The sequence below is a fragment of the Mauremys reevesii genome, linkage group 25 (genome assembly GCF_016161935.1).
Source record: "Mauremys reevesii isolate NIE-2019 linkage group 25, ASM1616193v1, whole genome shotgun sequence".
NCBI lineage: Eukaryota > Metazoa > Chordata > Testudines > Geoemydidae > Mauremys > Mauremys reevesii.
The window spans coordinates 17,394,704-17,412,375 of NC_052647.1; the positions used below are offsets into that span (position 1 = coordinate 17,394,704).

The 17,672-nt window shown below is 62.9% G+C and overlaps 1 protein-coding gene across 3 annotated transcripts; it reads left to right on the forward strand.

The window, feature by feature from the left end:
- The first annotated feature begins 300 nt into the window (after window positions 1–300).
- Window positions 301–17,451, forward strand: OS9 (OS9 endoplasmic reticulum lectin). 3 transcript variants are annotated; one of them, XM_039514520.1, is made up of 16 exons: window positions 431–623; window positions 1,006–1,011; window positions 6,049–6,225; window positions 6,876–6,939; window positions 7,745–7,821; window positions 8,204–8,302; window positions 8,550–8,751; window positions 9,731–9,880; window positions 10,345–10,439; window positions 11,002–11,044; window positions 11,724–11,812; window positions 12,098–12,331; window positions 12,865–13,060; window positions 13,641–13,808; window positions 15,149–15,261; window positions 16,037–17,451. In XM_039514520.1, exons 1-16 carry the CDS (start codon window positions 444–446, stop codon window positions 16,172–16,174), a joined length of 2,031 nt encoding a protein of 676 aa, XP_039370454.1. In that variant the 5' UTR covers window positions 431–443; the 3' UTR covers window positions 16,175–17,451. The 3 variants fall into 3 exon arrangements, with proteins under 3 accessions (XP_039370455.1, XP_039370454.1, XP_039370453.1); XM_039514521.1 differs by lacking the exons at window positions 431–623; window positions 1,006–1,011 and adding an exon at window positions 301–420; XM_039514519.1 differs by lacking the exon at window positions 1,006–1,011 and having other exon boundaries at window positions 431–638.
- The last annotated feature ends 221 nt before the right edge of the window (window positions 17,452–17,672 follow it).

Consider the following 17,672-nt stretch of genomic DNA (forward strand, 5'->3'; position numbering starts at 1 on the left):
TCACCTGGCCCAGCCCCCGCCCCACTGCCTGCCACATGGCCCAGGCCCTACTGTGACCCCAGTTTAACCAATCAGCTGGGCTCCCCCACCCCCGTTAGTAAGATACAATGTTCTACAGGAGTGTTGTTCTCTCTCTGGGCTGCTCTGGCCCTTTAAGAGCCCCGATGAACGTCATCAGCCGAGGCGGTCCTCGCCTTCATGATTGGCTCCTGAGAGCACTGACTCAGCCCAATCCGTCCTCGCCAGATGACAGCCGCGTCCCATCCCCACTCCGGCTTCGCGCCCCAAGGGCCAGCCCAGGGGATTCACCAATGAGAAGCTAGCACTGCTGATTGGCACAGAAAAGAACCAATGGCTGGGCTCCCTGCGGCCGCGCGGACGGGCCCGAGCGAGGCGGCGCGGAGGAGGGCGGAAGCAGCGGTGAGGGCAGGCGGCTCGGGAAGATGGCGGAGGCGCGACGGGGCCCGGGGCTCCCGGGGCCGGGGCGGCTCGTGGTGCTGGCGCTGCTGGGGCCGGGGCCGGGGCCGGGGCGGCTGCGGCCCGGGGCCGCGGGGAGCCTGAACCTGCAGGAGCTCAACGAGCTCAAGTACGGGATCGAGATCGCCGCCGAGCCCGTGCTGGCCGTGCTGGCCGGGCAGGTGCGTGCGGGGCAGCCGGGGGCCGGGCAGGTGCGTTCGGGGGCTGCCGGTGGGCCGGGAAGTGCGGGGCGTGCAGGTCCGTGCAGAGGACATGGGGAGGAAAGGTGCGTGTTGGGGGCTGGATGGGGAGGAATGGACAGGGTGGGCCAGGCCTGGGGGTGGATGGAAGAGGTGGGGACAGCAGGTGTATGCCGGGGTGTGGATAGGTGTGTGTGGGGCCAGGCAGGTGCATGTCGGGGTGGCTGAGGTGAGGGGTAGGTGCAGGGGCGATAGGCACGCGTAGGTGGGGCGAGTGAGGAGGGGAGGTAAGAGGGGCAGGGCAGATGTGTGTATGGAGGATGGCTGGGGCCGGGCAGGTGCGTGCGAGGGGCAGGTCCGTGCAGAGGTACGGGGGGGGAAGGTGTGTGTTGGGGGGCAGGGCGGGGTGGGCCAGGCCTGGGGGGTGGACGGAAGAGGTGTGTGGGGGCACTGGGGGGTGCAGGCAGGTGTGTGTGTGGGGGCCAGGCAGGTGCATGTTGGGGTGTGTGTGGCTGAGGGTGGGGAGGTAGGTGCGGGGGGGGCGATAGGCACACGTAGGCGGGGTGAGGGAGGGGAGGTAAGAGGGGGCAGGGCAGGGGCGCTTGTATAGTGGGGGTGCTGAGAGCCATTGAACCAAACTGTAAACCCTGGACATAATGGAATCCACTTCAAGCCAAGGGGTGCGTCAGTCATTTCCCACCCACCCCAGTCCCCCTAGCTCCAGCACCTATGGGCCGGGGTGCCAGACTGGGGGTTGAGAGCGTCTGGTCTGGGTCAGGCTGGGGGCGATAGGGCCCCACTGGATAGGTGGTTGGGGGACTAGAGAGGTTGGGTGTGTGGAGGCCAAGGGGAGGCCGAACAGGCATGGGGGGGTCTGGACCAGGGTACAAGTTAGCTGGGGAATTGGGGGGGCCAAAGTGGACCCAAGGAGTTGAGGGGCCAGGTGGGGGCAGGACCAGCCTTTATGTGGGGGTTGGGTCGGGGAATGAGCTGTTGGGGGCGAGGGAGAGTGGAAGGGGGGGAGACATGGCACAGGAGTTGGCACTGCGTGGGGGAATGCTGGGGTGTCAGGGAGTAAGACTGTGGTTTGAGGGGGGCTGGGGTGGGGTAGGTGGGTGAAGGGGGGTGAGGGGTATACCTGGGCAGGAGGAGGGGGGCAGGCAGGAAGAAAAGAGGGCTGGAGAGCAGGGGCCAAGGGGCAGAGACGTCCCGGGGAGTGGCAGGTGATGGGGCTGAGTGGGGGGAGCAGAGGTGTTAGGGGAGGTGGGTCGGGTGAGGGCCTGGTTACCAAGCGATATGAAGTGCAGGTAAAGGGCCAGGCCCGTGCGGAACTCCCCATCAGCCCTCCCATCCCCCACCGTACCCCCAATTCTGGGGCCCCTTTATTCTGTTCCCAACTACCGGCCCCATCACGGCGCAGGCTGTGGCACCCCCTGGCCCTTGCCCTGTGCAGACTCGGCAGCACTGGCAGGACACTGCCCCTGGCGCCTGTGTTTACTTCTCTGGCAGGGGTCAAACTGCTGCACTTGGGACTTCCACCATCTGGTGCCTCCCTTTTGCATGTGACAAAGGGACGCCTGGGCAGAACCGGCTGAGTTACAAGATGTGGTTTAACGCTATTGATCTCCCCTGTGCTTTGAAATGGCTAATTCTGGCGCGGCCGTGTGCACCTGGCTCTGCTTTCTGGCTCCCTGCCTCTCGGGATCAGCGACGACTCCGGAAGGGTGGGGGAGAAGGGCAGAGACAGATGGAAATACCCTAAGAGCACTGTCGCCTTCTGACAGCAAAACACCGCCTGATTCTTCATTCACAGCGCTGGCCCAGAGGGAGACTCGGGCTAAAAGCCTCTGTTTGGAAAATTGGCTTGTGTTTGCATCCTAAAAGCTTCCCGTCAGCTACTAAAGTGCAGGAAAGGAATCTGAATGGGTCACCCTGCACCTTATTTTGGGTACCTCGTGCATTGTAAATACTAGAGCAAGCTCGTCTGCGCCTTGCTGCTTTGCTTTGGCATAAATTCGAAGACAAGCCCTGTGACCCTGAGTAAAACTATTTTGGTAAAGAAGAAATCGCGACCCGTAACCATTGTAGTTATGCCAGAATAAAATTTGTTCGTAGGGCAGGGCCCTCATTGCTTTGTGCTTTGTTCCCCAGTACTCCGGTTCTCTCGCTCTTTGTCTCCCCAGAGTAGAATCATAGAATCTCAGGGTTGGACGGGACCTCAGGAGGGATCTAGTCCAACCCCTGCTCAAAGCAGAACCAATCCCAACTAAATCATCCCAGCCAGGGCTTTGTCAAGCCGGGCCTTAAAAACATCTAAGGATGGAGATTCCACCACCTCCCGAGGGAACCCATTCCAGTGCTTCACCACCCTCCTAGTGAAATAGTGTTTCCTAATATCCAACCTAGACCTCCCCCACTGCAACTTGAGACCATTGCTCCTTGTTCGGTCACCTGCCACCCCTCAGAACAGCCGAGCTCCATCCTCTTTGGAACCCTCCTTCAGGTAGTTGAAGGCTGCTATCAAATCCCCCCTCACTCTTCTCTTCAGCAGACTAAATAACCCCAGTTCCCTCAGCCTCTCCTCATAAGTCATGTGCTCCAGCCCCCTGATCATTTTTGTTGCCCTCCACTGGACTCTCTCCAATTTGTCCACATCCCTTCTGTAGCGGGGGGCCCAAAACTGGACACGGTACTCCAGGTGTGGCCTCACCAGTGCCGAATAGAGGGGAACAATCACTTCCCTCGATCTGCTGGCAGTGCTCCTACTAATACAGCCCAATATGCCATTAGCCTTCTTGGCAACAAGGGCCCACTGCTGACTCCTATCCAGCTTCTTGTCCTCTGTTATCCCCAGGGCCTTTTCTGCAGAACTGCTGCTCAGCCAGTCGGTCCCCAGCCTGTACCGGTGCCTGAGATTCTTCCTTCCTAAGTGCAGGACTCTGCACTTGTCCTTGTTGAACCTCATCCGATTTCTTTTGGCCCAATCCTCCAATTTGTGTAGGTCCCTCTGGACCCTCTCCCTGCCCTCCAGCGTATCTACCTCTCCCCCGAGACTGCGGCTTGCCACGTGTTGCACAGCGGGGCTGCGATCTTGGCGGAGGTCCGTAGATGCTACCGGCATATAAATAATAGAGCCCCTGCGTTTTGGTGCCTGAAGATTTATTTCGATCGGGGCGGCGCTCGCGAGAGGTGGCCGCATCCGGCGGTGGCGCAGCTCCTGCCCTGAAACGTGGGAGCAGCAGTCAGACAATGGCTGGGGGAAGGTGGGGGACGGGGGGGTGATGGCTGAGGTGGGTTGGTAATTCCATGGCAGGCTGGATAATGGGGCAGATGTTGGACTGGGAGTGTGTTCCTAAACGCCTGCCTGTCGTGTACTAGCGCTTCCTCGTTACTCTCGCTTACCTCAAGCCCTTCCCTTCCCGTGACTTGATTTGGTTCTTTCTCCGAGGTTGAGCTGTCTCTCCTACGCTTCCGCGGTTGCATGGAAACCAACCTTCCCTCTACTAAAAGCAGAAGCGGCTCTTTGGGCTGCCGGGTGCCGTGGGGTGTAGGGTCCTAGTGCCCCGCCATGCGGACGGATGCATTGGCTGAGGGGTCGGCACTGGGGTCCTCCACCGAGCTTCCCCGCCCTTGTGCAGGGGGAGTGGCGGGGGCGGGGGGGTTTGAAGCGCTTCAGAATCCTGCCGGAGACATGGTGACATGGTGCAGGGGGGTGGGGAGGGGGTTTCTGCTCCAGATCCTTTACTCTGGGAGCTGACCCCTGAGCAAAGGGGGCCTTAGCAAGGCTTGTGGGGGTGTCCTGAGGTCAGGCGCTTTGGGGTTACTGGGGCTGTTGCTCTCAAACGACCCCCAGTCCCCTCTGGCTGATACCCAAGGGGGGGCTCAGTTTCCTCTGGGTGCCAGGCAGCCCGTTTGGGTTCGTTACTGTTTACGCTCGTGAGTGCAGCCTGCTCCCTGGGCATGGGGCTGCGTGGGGCTGCTCCCCTGATGCCCGATCGATCGTCGAAAAAACCCTCTCTCATTTCAAAGGCCTCGTTTCCAGGCCCGCTGCGCTGCCAGCGACCCGGCAGAGCAGCAGCTCCGGGTCGGGAAGGATTCAAGCAGGCGGCTGGCGCAGGGGAGAGGGGAGAGTCGGAATAACCCAAAAACCGCCCCAAAGTCTCAAGAAAACCCCTGCCCCTGAGGTGGCCAAGCCTGAAGCTAAGGGAGGACGCCTCGTGTTTGGGTTTAAGGATCTCCCTGGCTGGGCACCGACTTCCCGCCTCCTGTGCCCAGGCGCTTTCTAAAGGGGAGGTGGGAGTTGCATTTACAGCTGCTCCTGGGGTATGATGCTCCGGCCAGCGCCACCCGGGCACTGCCCGTTTTCACGGTAACCTGCGCTGTTTGCATGCTGTTCTGAGCACCCCCCCGCCCCCGCTGGACTCTTTCCTGTTCTGATCAAGGACAGCCCCTTTGCAGGGGGGCTGTGGGCAAGTTAGAAATCCACCGATGGGCTCCGCCACAGCCTAAAATCCGCAGCATCAGACAGACCGGGGGTGTCCTGCGGGGATAGCCAGGCGAGAGCCGCTGCTACAAGCGGGGCACTTTCTGAATGGGCCCATTGGCGCCGATGGTCTCATGCGTCCCCTGGCACTGACGAGCAGGGGTTGGCTGAACTGGAATGGGGCCGGGTTTCAAAGGAATCTGGGCCCCATTGTGGTGGGTCTGTACATATGAGGGTCCTGACGGAAATAATACCCGCCTCTTACCTAGCGCCGTTCAGCGGCCGACCTCAAAACGGCTAACAAAGGTCAGTGTTACTAGCCCGGTTTTACAGATGGGGAAACCGAGGCACGGAGCGGGGACGTGACGTGCCCCAGGTCGCTGGCAGAGCTGGGACTAGAACCTGGGTCTTTTGAGTCCAAGTTTGGTGCTGTACCCACTAGGCAGCACTGACTCTCACAACTGACATTCTCAGGCCTAGAGTTGCACTGGTTTAGCAAAAGCCGCCTTGTCAAAGCAGGGTAGCAAAATTGGTGCCGAGTCCCTCGCGGCCGCTCCGCTTTCAATTTCAGAGCGGCCAGTCCTGCCACCGACTCAGAGACCACTGTTAGGTCACCTCTTTGTGCCTGAATTCCCCCCTCTGCAAAATGGGGGTCGTGCTCCCCACGCTCCGACAGGGATAATGAAATCGTGGTATGGCAGGAACCAGAGAAAGGCAGAGCATCTAGCTACCAGCTGCTCCTTTTTGCTCCATGGGACCTCTGCCAAGATTAGCAGCCCTGGATCGCCCGCTGCAGGCATCCTGCCCTCCGTAGCACTCGGTCTCCGGGCCGGCAGCGCCTGCGTGGCGAGCTGCCGTTCGCGCGGGCCCTGTTCGCCTTCGCTGATTTTGCCGCCTGCGCTTTCCTAGAGCAAGCCAGAGGACGTGGTGATCGTCTCGTCCAAGTACAAGCAGAAATACGAGTGCCGCCTGCCCTCCGCCGCCGTGAGGATCCACCAGGACGCCGAGGAGCAGCCGCAGAGTTACCACGGGCTGGGGATCTCGGATCTGCTGAGGCCGATGGAGGCTGCTCCCTGCCTCGTAAAGGTGAGCCTGCCTCCGCGCGCGCTGGGGGATGGGACTGAAGGATGCAGGGGGCCGAGGGGTTGTGGTGCCCACAGGCGCTGCCCACCCTTTCCCAGCCTCCCTCCATTGCAGCCGTTAACGAGGCTGAGGGACTTGCTTCCGTCTTGGCCTCCTGTCCTGAGGGGGCTGATGTTCAGGGGTTCCCCCACGGAGGTGCCACAGCTGTCTCCCCACTTCCCTGCTGAGCTCTCAGTCCGGAGCACCTGATCCCAGCAAGCCGGTAACATGTCCTCACACGGAGGCAGGCAGCAGGACTGGTCCAGCAAGGGCCAGCGTCAGCTGTCCCCCAGGGGCCTGGCCGTTGGTGTGAGAGCTTCCCTCAGAACGTCGGGAGATCCCGGGCGGAGCAAGGCATGGCCCAGGGGTTTGTAACTCCAGGATGTAGCTTTAACTGCTTGTCAAACGGAGCCACCGCTGGCTTTGGCCTCCCTCGTGGACGCGGCCTGAAGCGAGGCCCAGACTGGAGGACAGGTTCGCTGGGGCAATCTCCGGGCTCCACGGCTGGGGCCGTGGCCGACGGCAGGTTTGGGGGGGCGTGTGAAGGTTTTGGGGTGCAGGGTTGGTCTTGGCCTCCGTTGACCTTAAAGCCGTTGCTGCTGCCTTGTTCCCAGACCAAGGACTGGTGGACGTACGAGTTCTGCTACGGGAAACACATCCAGCAGTACCACATCGAAGGTAATCCTCGCCTTGCCACGTCCACTGGCTGTTTGCTGGGGCCCGGCGGGAGGGGTGCGTGTGGGCGGATTTGACAGGCCCGAGGACGTGTCCAGCTGACTGGCCTGGGCTCGCTCAGTGAGTTTGGCTGGGAGCTGGGAAAGCCGCCCAGTTTCAAGGCTCGGCCTATGAAAGAACCTGGTGTGTCAGCCCCAGCTGTGCCCAGGCCGGTGGCGGCATGTAAAGGGCAAAGGGGCCGTGGCTACTCTGCTGTGATCACTTTCATTAGATCCCCTCCCACCCCCGTGGCATCCTGTATCCAATCCCCCTCTTGTCTCCCTGTCACAGTTGTGGGCTCGCTGCACCGCCGACCCCCTCCGCGAGCTGCACAAGGGGTGGCCCCCTAGGGTCTCCTCTGGGTGGAAACTGACACACCCAGCGCAGCTGCGCGGGGTGCTCAGGGAGGGGACGCTCGGGGTTTGATCTCAGGGAGCTGCCTGTAGCAAAAGGGGTTTTACCCCCCAGAGACTGAGCCAGCAGCCAGCCCTTTCCCCGAACCTGAGCTGGGCCAGGATACCGCGTCAGGGCGAGGTATTTACATGGCTCCTGATACCTTGTCTCCGGTGGGTCTGTCCTCGCACTGAGGCAGGTGACGCTGTCGTCCCCACGGTCCCGCAGGAAGTCTGGGACAGAGCAGTGACCCGAGTCCCAGGCGAGTGCTGGAACCACTGGCCACCCTTCCTGGGGGGGGTGTCTGCACGCCGGGGCCCCCCAGGGTTTAGCGCACTCTAACACGGGTCGCTCTGTGTCGCTGTTTGTTTCCCAGAGTCGGAGATTAAAGGAGACATCCTGTACCTCGGGTATTATCAGTCGGCGTTCGACTGGGACAACGAGACTGCAAAGGTTGGTGCTTCTTGGGCCTCCTGTGTCATGCTGAAGTGTGAACCCTGGTGCTGTAGGTTTGGGAGAAGGGGGGTGGGCTGGGCTGGGGGTTTGGCTAGCGCTGGCTCAGCAGACAGGCTAAGCAGTTCAACCCTAAGTCCTTGCAAGCTCCCTCTCCTGACAGTGGGCCCTGCTGGGCAGAGCAGGGGACTGACTCGCTGTGTGACCTGGGAGGTCACTCTAGCTGCCTCGGTTTCCCCATCTGTAAAATGGGCCGCCGATCTCCCAGAAGGCCGAGTGGCTTGGTGGGTGGGGTGCGTTGAGATCCCCGGGGACAGCCTCTTGCCCAGCTCAGCGTGGACAGTGACGCTTTAACGCCCTCCTCCAAAATTCACCTTCCCAGGCTTCGAAACAGCACAGGCTCAAACGCTACCACAGCCAGGCCTATGGCAACGGCTCCAAGTGTGACCTGAGCGGGCAGCCCAGGGAGGCTGAAGTCAGGGTAAGTCGGGGGGCGGAGGGCAGGGCAATTCTCTGGAGTTGGGGGGAGCCGGGGAGACTCCCTGAAGACAGAGGGGGCAGGGCAGCCGCTCTCTGGCCTGGGTTATCTGCTGTTTGAAATGCCAGCAGTGACATGGGGAGGCGCCCGTGGGGGGGTGGGGAAGGGGTGGAGGCGGACGAGCCCCTTGGGCCCGGCAGGACTCGCCGTGAGCCCCAGGGCACCGTAACCCTGTTCCCCCCGGCGGCAGTTCCTGTGCGAAGAGGGCTCTGGCGATTACATCGCCCGGGTGGACGAGCCGCAGTCCTGCTCCTACGTCCTGACCATCCACACGACCCGCATCTGCCACCACCCCTTCCTGCGCCCGCCCTCCACCGCCGCCCCCCAGGCCATCCGCTGCCACCCGGCCCTGAGCCCGGCCCAGTACGTGGACTACGTCCAAGCCCAAGTGTGTGAGTATCTGGGCCGGGGAGGGGGGGGCTGAGGGACTCGGGTCTAAATCTGAGCCCCTCCCAGGGCCTGCAACAGCAGCTGGTGGCAGGGCTTGTCCCAGCCCAGCAGATCCCAACCGTCTGTAGGGCGGGTTCTCGGGCTGCCCCGCCCCTTCCCCTCTGGGGTGGGCGGGTTCTCGGGCTGCCCCGCCCCTTCCCCTCTGGGGGCTGCCCCGCCTTCCCCTCTGGGGTGGGCGGTTCTCGGGCTGCCCGCCCCTTCCTCTGGGGTGGGCGGGTTCTCGGGCTGCCCCGCCCCTTCCCCTCTGGGGTGGGCGGGTTCTCGGGCTGCCCCGCCCCTTCCCCTCTGGGGTGGGCGGGTTCTCGGGCTGCCCCGCCCCTTCCCCTCTGGGGTGGGCGGGTTCTCGGGCTGCCCCGCCCCTTCCCCTCTGGGGTGGGCGGGTTCTCGGGCTGCCCCGCCCCTTCCCCTCTGGGGTGGGCGGGTTCTCGGGCTGCCCCGCCCCTTCCCCTCTGGGGTGGGCGGGTTCTCGGGCTGCCCCACTCTCTCCTCCCGCCCTGGGGTGGGCGGGTTCTCGGGCTGCCCCACTCTCTCCTCCCGCCCTGGGGTGGGCGGGTTCTCGGGCTGCCCCTCCCCTTCTCCCCAGGGGAGGGCAGGTTTCCGGGCTGGCCCACCTCTTCCCCCACGGGGTGGGTGGGTTGTCGTGCTGCCCCTCCCCCCCCAGGGGTGGGCGGGTTCTCGGGCTGCCCAACCCCCTCTTCCCCCACGGGGTGGGCGGGTTCTCGGGCTGCCCTGCCTCTTCCCCCGGGGTGGGCGGGTTCTCGGGCTGCCCCCATCTCCCCCCCAGGGTGGGCGGGTTCTCGGATTGCCCCCCATCTCGGCCCCCCAGGGTGAGCGGGTTGTCAGGCTGCCCTGCCCCCTCCTTCCCCGGGGTGGGCAGGGCCCCTGTGGTGACTCAAATCCCATCTGTGGTGGCCGATGCAGTCGACACCAAGCGCAAGGTGGAAGAGATCTCCGAGGAGCTGAAGACCCTGGACACGAGGCTGTGGAGCCAGCGAGATCCCAACCCTGCCCCCCAGCGCCCGGCAGGTGTGGACCCAGCCCACCCCCTCCACGAGGAGCAGGAGGCGGACGGTACGGCAGCTTCTTCGCGCTGGTCTCTGGGTGCTCGTGAGCCCTGTGGGTAGCCCTGTCCTCTGCCCAGGCTCGGGGTTCTCTGCTGGGCTCTCCTGGTGCGATGGGCCGTGCGCCTGGCGGGGGCCCCCTCACACCCCTGGGGACGTCAGGGTCTGGTAGTGCCCCAGCGCTCAGGCAGCTCGCTGGGCGTGGGCGGGGCCGCGTGGCTTGAGCCTTCCCCTCCGTGTTCAGGAGCCGCCGCGCTGAGCATTGACGAGGTGTCGTGGGCGCTGCGGGTGAGCGAAACAGCTGGGCGGGCCGGGGCGAGATCCTGCTCCCCGGACGGAGACCCCCTGACTGCCTAGGACTGGAGTAGGCTGGCGGGATTGGGCACATGGGAGGTTTACTCAAGGGCCTGAGGCTGCCCCGGAGCCCCAGGACTTTCGCGGTGCGGGTGACGTTTTCTCCTTGCTTTGTGCCAGCTGCTCCCGGGGAAACCCCCAGACCTGGCCCGGGGGACGACACCGACTTCGGGGATAGAGCACTAGGAGCGGGCGGGCTGCCGGACCCCACCAAGGTAACCGCTCTGTCCTGCGCCTCCCCCCACACATGGTCTCTCTTCTGGCTTTGCTGGCTCGCTGTGATCTCAGCCAGGAAGCTGGTGCCACCGTGCCAGGCACCACTCCCGCTGCTCTCACCCTGGGGTGGGGCATGGGGTCAGTGGCAACTGTGTCGAGGTTCAGTGCTGGGCAGGGAGGGCAGCAGCTCCCCCTCACTCCGCCGACACAGAGCCCCCGCCAACGCCTGTAGTGATCCTGGGTCTGCCACCGCGTGAGCAGCACGTCGATTGTCTCCCTTCTGTCCCAGCCAAACCTTTTCCTGCGGGACGCCAGGGTGGGCAGCTGCCGAGTCCCGCGACTGGGGAGCCGTTCGCCCTGTTGCGTGGCCTGGCGTCTCTCTGGGTAGGACAAGGCTAAACAGCGGTGGCTTTGCGGTTGGTAAATCAGGAGCCCGGCTCCCCAGTGCTGTAGCTGGTGCAGTTATGGCCGAGTAATTTCTCCCCTTGCCCCTGTTCCTGGGGGACCTGCGTCTGGAGTCCCCTGTGTCCCTCTAAACTCCCGGTGTCGTTCCCGCTGCAGGAGGACGAGGCGGTTGTGAAGCCGGCAGATGATCACCTGGCTGGTGAGTGTCTAATAGAATCCTGGGGCAAACCTCTCTGGCCCATAACTACATAGGGCGGGTTGTGGGGTGTCCTTGGTGGTGGGGGAGGGGAGCCCGTCCGGTGTCGGGGTGTAAATTTGGCAATAACAAGCCAAAGATCATCTAGTGAGTGTTACCATGATTTGCAAGCCTGATCTTGGATGTGGTGCTCAAACCAATGGCCATGAAGCTTCCAGTCCGTTTTATGGCCCTGGTAAAACAAAGGGGGACGACTGCCAGGAGGCTGGAGCCAGTGCGTCAGCTCTCTGAGTGATCGGACGAACCTTCGCTGGCAGACAGTGCCTGGCGCTCTGGGACGTTGGGGGTTAAAGTCTCTGCCTCCGTGGAATCCCGAGGGTCCTCTGCCTGGTTCTCCTTCAGAAGAAGGAGGGAGAGCTCAGTGGTTTGAGCATTGGCCTGCTAACCCCAGGCTTGTGAGTTCAACCCTTCGGGGGGCCATTTAGGGATCTGGGGCAAAAATCTGTCTGGAGATTGGTCCTGCTTTGAGCAGGGGGTTGGACTAGATACCTCCTGAGGTCCCTTCCAACCCTGATATTCTATGAACTGCCTTGGCAAGGGGCAGGATCTCCCTGTGCTGGGAGGGGAACGGTTCTTTCCAGCAGAGAGCCTCAGATGCTCTTGTTTCTCTGGCATCTTTCAGATTTCCAGCAAAAAATCCACTTCAAAGTGATCCGGAGCCCAGGGGATCTAGTCCAGTTTATCGAGGCGCTGAAGGAAAGCACCAAGAAGGTACGTGGGGGCCTGGCATGATGTTCTCCATCTAGTGCTGAGTTTGATTCCCTCTGTTAATGTGAGCTGGTCCAGGCCTTTTTCTGTAGCTCAGTTTCCCCCTCTGGGATGCCAACCCTCCCTGACTACCCAGGCCAGCTCTGAGATAGATTCATGTTCGTTCCCTCTGAAGCACCTGGCGTTGGCCGCTGTCAGAAGGCAGGATACAGGGCTAGAGAGACCTTTGGTCTGACCCCATGTGGCTGTTGGGAGGGGAGTGTCTAAAAATCCTGTTTCCCCCCACAGGGGAAAGAGAAGGCGAGTGAGTCGGAGAAGAGCCAGGAGGCCCCGAGGGCCGAGGAGGCTCCGGCTGCCGGGAGCGAGCGCCCGGAGGAGGAGGACGACGAGGACGACGACGACCTTCTGGGGAAGTTTGAGGAGGAGCTGGAGGACATCCTGCTGCCCAGCTCAGAGCGGGCCAAGCTGAAGGAGGAGGTGAAAACGGAAATGGAGAAGCAGTTCGACAACATCATTGACGAGGTGAGGCTGAGGGAGCGGCCCCTGCCCACCCCCCATCCTGTGTCTGGTGCCAGGGTGTCCTCTCTGCCCTCCCTGGGGCACAGCCGGATCCCGACGGGCGCAGACCCTCGCTGCTGTTGGGGTGGCTGCTGGAGCGTGGGCAGCGCCCCTTCCCCGCAGCGCGGGGGGACCCAGGAGCCAGCTGCCCATCCTGAGGGCATCAGGAAGCGTTCATGCCCCCCGGGCACGTGGATATTCCTGCCAACGCTGTGCTCCCAGTGGCTTCTCCCTGCCCCTTCCTTTGGCACCGTTACTTGTAGCCATGACACTGGTGGGGTCACTGGGGAGCGATCCCTGAACCTCTGCCGTTAACTGCTTGGGCTCAGGGATCAGGTTTGGAGGCAGTATTGCGTCTAGCCACTAGGGGGCGACGGAGCCACACCGGTAGGGTGCTCCCTAGTCGCTGTGCCCCAGGGCAGGGGGCAGGGTGCCCGGCTGGCGTCGGCGGGGTCAGATCGCTGCTCTGCGGCCCGGTAACGGCTCCCGCCCCCCAGGTGGAGGGTGAGCTGGAGACAGAGGGCCTGAAGGGCGAGTTTGATCGGACCCACGCCTCCAAGTCCCTGGCCTCCACCCTCAACAAACTGATGGACAAGCTGGATGGCGGCAAAGCGGCCGAGAAAGGGGAGGAGGAGGAGGAGGAGGGAGACTCGGCCAGGAGCAGCGCGAACCACTTGGATAAGCCAGCAGCTGGTATGCGCCGGTTCCCCGGGCTGCTTAGATCCACCCCTGGGCTGCTCCGCCCGTGTCATCTTCCGGGGGGCGCGATGGCACGCGCTTAAAGGTGTAGTGTCCGGAAATCTGGCCCTGGCCTTGCCCCATCTGGCCTTCTCCCCCTCCCTCCCCTGAGCTTGGGGATCAGTCCCCCGCGTAGATCTGCCATGGGAGAGGTGGGGCTGGTGTCCGGGCTGGGGCAGCAGTGGGGCTGAACCCTGTACCATGCTCGGAGCAGAGGGGTTGGGATTGCTGCTTCTCTCGCATCGCCACCCCGAACACGGTGCCGGGGGATGGGGGGGGCACCACCGGCCTGGGGAAGCACTTTCTGACGGCCGCTTGGGGCTGCATAACCCCAGCGAGAATCCCGGAGGGAGATGCCCAAAGGGGCTTGGCAAAGTGGGGCCGTAACTGTCAGCATTTGCCCTCAGCGGCCTGGCCTCTGCCCTTAGACATCCGTGAGCGGTGACAGCTTTGGCCATCGCGCACAGAGCCGCCTGCCCCCCCCACGGTGCCACCCCTGGGCGCTGAAGCCCCTCTCTGTACCCTTCTGTCTCAGAGGCCGACTCGGACGGGCGCGTGAAGGTCAGAGTCACTAGGATAAAGCCGGGCAGCCCCCTGCAGAAGGAGCTGGGGGTGAGAGAGATGGGCCGCGAGAACCCGCAGCTGCGACACATTGAGAATGTGGTTAAGGACCTGCTGGAGAGAGAGGGCCTGAAAGCGGAAGGTAATGCTGGCCAGGGGGAAGGGTACGGGGGGGCTGGGGTCGGAGCTCCCTACTGGTGGAGAGGAAGGGGCTGCCTTGGGGTTACTGGGGGAATCTGAATCAATCCAGGGGCGTGAGGGGCTCTTCTGGTCATTGTAGGGCCCTCGAGAGGTCAGCTAGAGTCCACTGAGACAGGACCAAGTAAACCCGTGACCATCCCAGCCAGGGCTTTGTCCAACCTGGTCTTAAAACCCTCCAAGGCTGGGATTCCACCGCCTCCCTTGGGAGCCTGTTCCGGAGCCGAGCTCCCCTTAGACATCGGACCGAAATCTCCCTCGGTGCCGGTCAAACCCGTTGCCTCTTGTCCCACCTTCCGTGGATTTGGAGAACGTGCGACGGGCCCTCTCGATACGCTAAGGGCTGTCGTCCGGGCCTCTCTCAGCCGGTCTTAATTCAAGACCAAACGTGCCCAGTTTTGAAACCTGTTCTCACAGGTCAGGTTTTCTAAACCTTTTCTCGTTTTTGTGGCTCTCCTCTGGACTCTTTCCAATTTGTGCCCCCTAAAGTGTGACACCCCGACCTGGGTGCAGTGCTCCGGCTGAGGCCTCACCGGTGCCGCATAGAGTGGGACCACACACCCCCCTCCCCCCGGTGCATTACACACGATGCTCCTGTTAATACACCCCGGAATATTATCCTTTTTTACAGCTTCCTCACGTTATTGACTCATGTTGCGCTTGTGAGCTGCTGTAACCCCCAGATCCTTTTCAGCAGGACGCCCGCCTCGCCCAGGGGTGGCCAACCTGAGCCTGAGAAGGAGCCAGAATTTACCAATGTACATTGCCGAAGAGCCACAGTAATCCGTCAGCAGCCCCCCATCAGTCCCCCCGCGCCGCTCCCAGTGCCCTCTGCCAGCCCCACTGATCAGCACCTGCCCCTCTCTCCCCGCACCTCCCGATCAGCTGGTTCGTGGGGTGCAGGAGGCTCTGGGATGGAGCGGGGGAGCGAGGGCATGGCAGGCTCAGGGAAGGGGGCGGGAAGGGGTGCAGTGACTGTGACAACGGTGAGGGCCTGGATTCCCATCAGGGTTACGCTGACGGTGCGGACCACTGGAAGTAAAGTCGCATCCTCTAGGATCGTCCACCAGGGGGTTTCCCATCGCTGGAGAAACTTCCCCTCCTCGCGCGGCGGCCGCTGGGTGCACAGAAGCATTGTCCCATCAGCCCCGCCGTGTCTACGCTGGGGGCTAGGCCGGCATAGCTGCGGCGCTCAGGGGGGTGGGGGTTTCACACCCCTGAGCGCTGGAGGGGTGGAGTCGAACTTCGAGCCTACACCAGGGCTAACGGCGCTTTGATCGACAGGTAAAATCGAGATCAAAATCGTGACGACGGGGGGCTTCGGGGATGAGGACGATACCCACTGGCTGTCAGACGAGGACACCAAGAACCTCAAAGACATTTTCTTCAATATCCTGGTGAATGCAAGTTTAATGCTACATGGGGCGGGGCCTTTGTGGCTTGGGGGCGGGGCCTTTGTGGCTGGGGGCGGGGCCTTAGCTTGCCTCTTCCATCCAAGCATTCTGCAGCCACTAATGGATTAATCCCCACGCAAGACAGCTCAGAGGGGGGAAACTGAGTCACAGAAGGGATGTGACTTTCCCCAGGGCATCCAGTGAGTGGGTGGCAGAGCTGGGGATGGAACCCAGGAGTCCTGATGTTGCTGTTTGTTCACCTACACAGCCTTCCTGCTTCACAACAGCTAGATGCCCCAGACATGCAGCCACCTCTGGGGAGGAGGGCATGAGTCTGCTACACAGCTGTATCAGGGGACGTGAGCAGGAGCTAGGGCCAACATACAGACCAGACAGGTCCCCTCTGCCCCCAAAGTCTCGACCCCCAGACACCATGGCCGATCTGCCCTGGGGGCTGAAGGGCTGAGTCTCCCTGCTCCAGGTTCCAGCCGGTGTGAGCAGGGAGCCTGACCTCAGATACTCCTGTCCACCAGCAGCCGATGAACCCAGCTTTACCCTCCCTGCTGGGGATCTTGTCAGCGTCGGTGGTTCTCTTCCTGGAGCCCAGCCTTACAGGGCGGTGCCCTCCTCCCCTGGGGTAGGGTGGGAGGCAACTGGGGCCTGAAGCAGAGCTCCCTGCTGGTGGGGGGAAGGTCGGCCTGCCCCGACTCTCGCCCCAGCTGCTGGTGTGGGATCTCCACCCAGTGCCTCCATGGGCCCCTGCTCTCTGCCTCTCCAGATCCAGGGCACGGAGGAAGCTCACAAGGAGCGGAGGCGGCAGCAGGAGCTGGAGGACAACTACCGCTTTGTGTGGGGGCAGCAGCAGGAGGAGGCGCCAGCGGCCGGCGGCACCGACTCGGAGGAGCTGGATTTCTGAGCAGGCGCCGGGTGATTGCCTGCAACCCCCACCCCCTGAATGTCCCCTTGACTCATCTAGTCGTGTGACCAGATAGCAAGTGGGGAAAAATCAGGTTGGGGGGTGAAGGGTAATAGACACCTCTGTAAGACAAAGCCCCAAATATTGGCACTGGCCCTATAAAATCGGGACATCGGGTCACCCTATTGACTAGTAATCCAGGCACCATGGCTTCTCTCCAGAGGATGCCCGGCGGGGCCTGGCACCCACCAGCACTTGGGGGTGGGGGGCACCTATCGCTCTTGTCCCCACAGCCGGCCAGGGGGCCTCTGTCTGGGATGTCTCCTGCTAGGAGGATGGAGAGGGACTGGCTGATTTCCATGGTAACTGACGGCGGGAACATCCTCTGATCCCTCCAGGAAGGGTGGGCGTGGGCTGCACCTGTGCCTGTGTGACCCGTCTAGCACACGCTAGCGGGTTCCATGCACGAACCCGCCTCCCCATGAGAATAACGGTGTCTCCCCACCCATGGCCAGCTGGCCACTCCCTCAGGAGCAGGGGCTGCGGGGCCTCCGCATTTCATAGAGCTGGACTCCCCGGGGGGAGCTCTGCCCAGCGGAGAGGCCAGGTGGCGGGGGCAGGCTGCTGGGTGCCGCCTGCAGGCCGGGCGAGCAGGAGGTCAGGCTGGGTGCAGGGATCTCCCCTGCGTGTCTGCGGTGCCTGGGCAAAAGGAGGGTGGAGCTGGAGCCCTGGCGTTTCGCGAGCCAGGCACGTGGAGAAATGCCCTTCGGTGCCTGCAGCTGTTGCCAGGTTTGGGTCTGGAGCTGGGGGGCGGGGCCTGGAGCCTGGTTAGCTCCTCCCACTCCACTGCTAAACCCTGGCAGGAGCTGGGCCGCATCACCTGTGGCCTCCCCAGGGCCAGTGCTCAACTGGAGCAGGGGCGGTGGCTTAGGTCATTTGCATAAATCGTTACCCAGCATGCTCTCCTTGCCCTGCTCAGCCTGGGCTCCGGACACAGCTGGGGGCCTGGGAGCGGCGCCGTGCGCAGGAGCCGGGTGAGAGCAGCAGTGCAGAGGGTTAGCGAGACCTCACCCTGGTCCCCTCTGCCTGTGGCAGCCTCTGAGCCCATCGGCCCTCTCTCCTAACGAGACGATTCACTTTCTCTCACAAGCGGCGAGAAGAAAAGGTCTCCCCAGCCCCTGCCCGCTCTTGGAGGGGGTGGGGGGACCCCGCTTCCCAAGGGAAAGGTTGGAAAACCATCCACGACTCAATTTGTATCAATAAACCAGGCTCGACTAGTCCGCTCCCTGTGTGTAATTCCCCGGGGCGGGGAGGGGCCCTGAGCTGCCCCTCGGAGCCGTGAGCTGCCCCTCGGGGCCGTGAGCTGCCCCTCGGAGCGGCTCACGTTCCTTCCGGGCCGCCAGGCCTCGCGCCATCTGGAAACGAGCATTTCCTGCCGCATCGCGCTGGCTCCTGGCGAGCAACCCTGGGTTTGTCCCCCACCCCCATCCTTTGGACC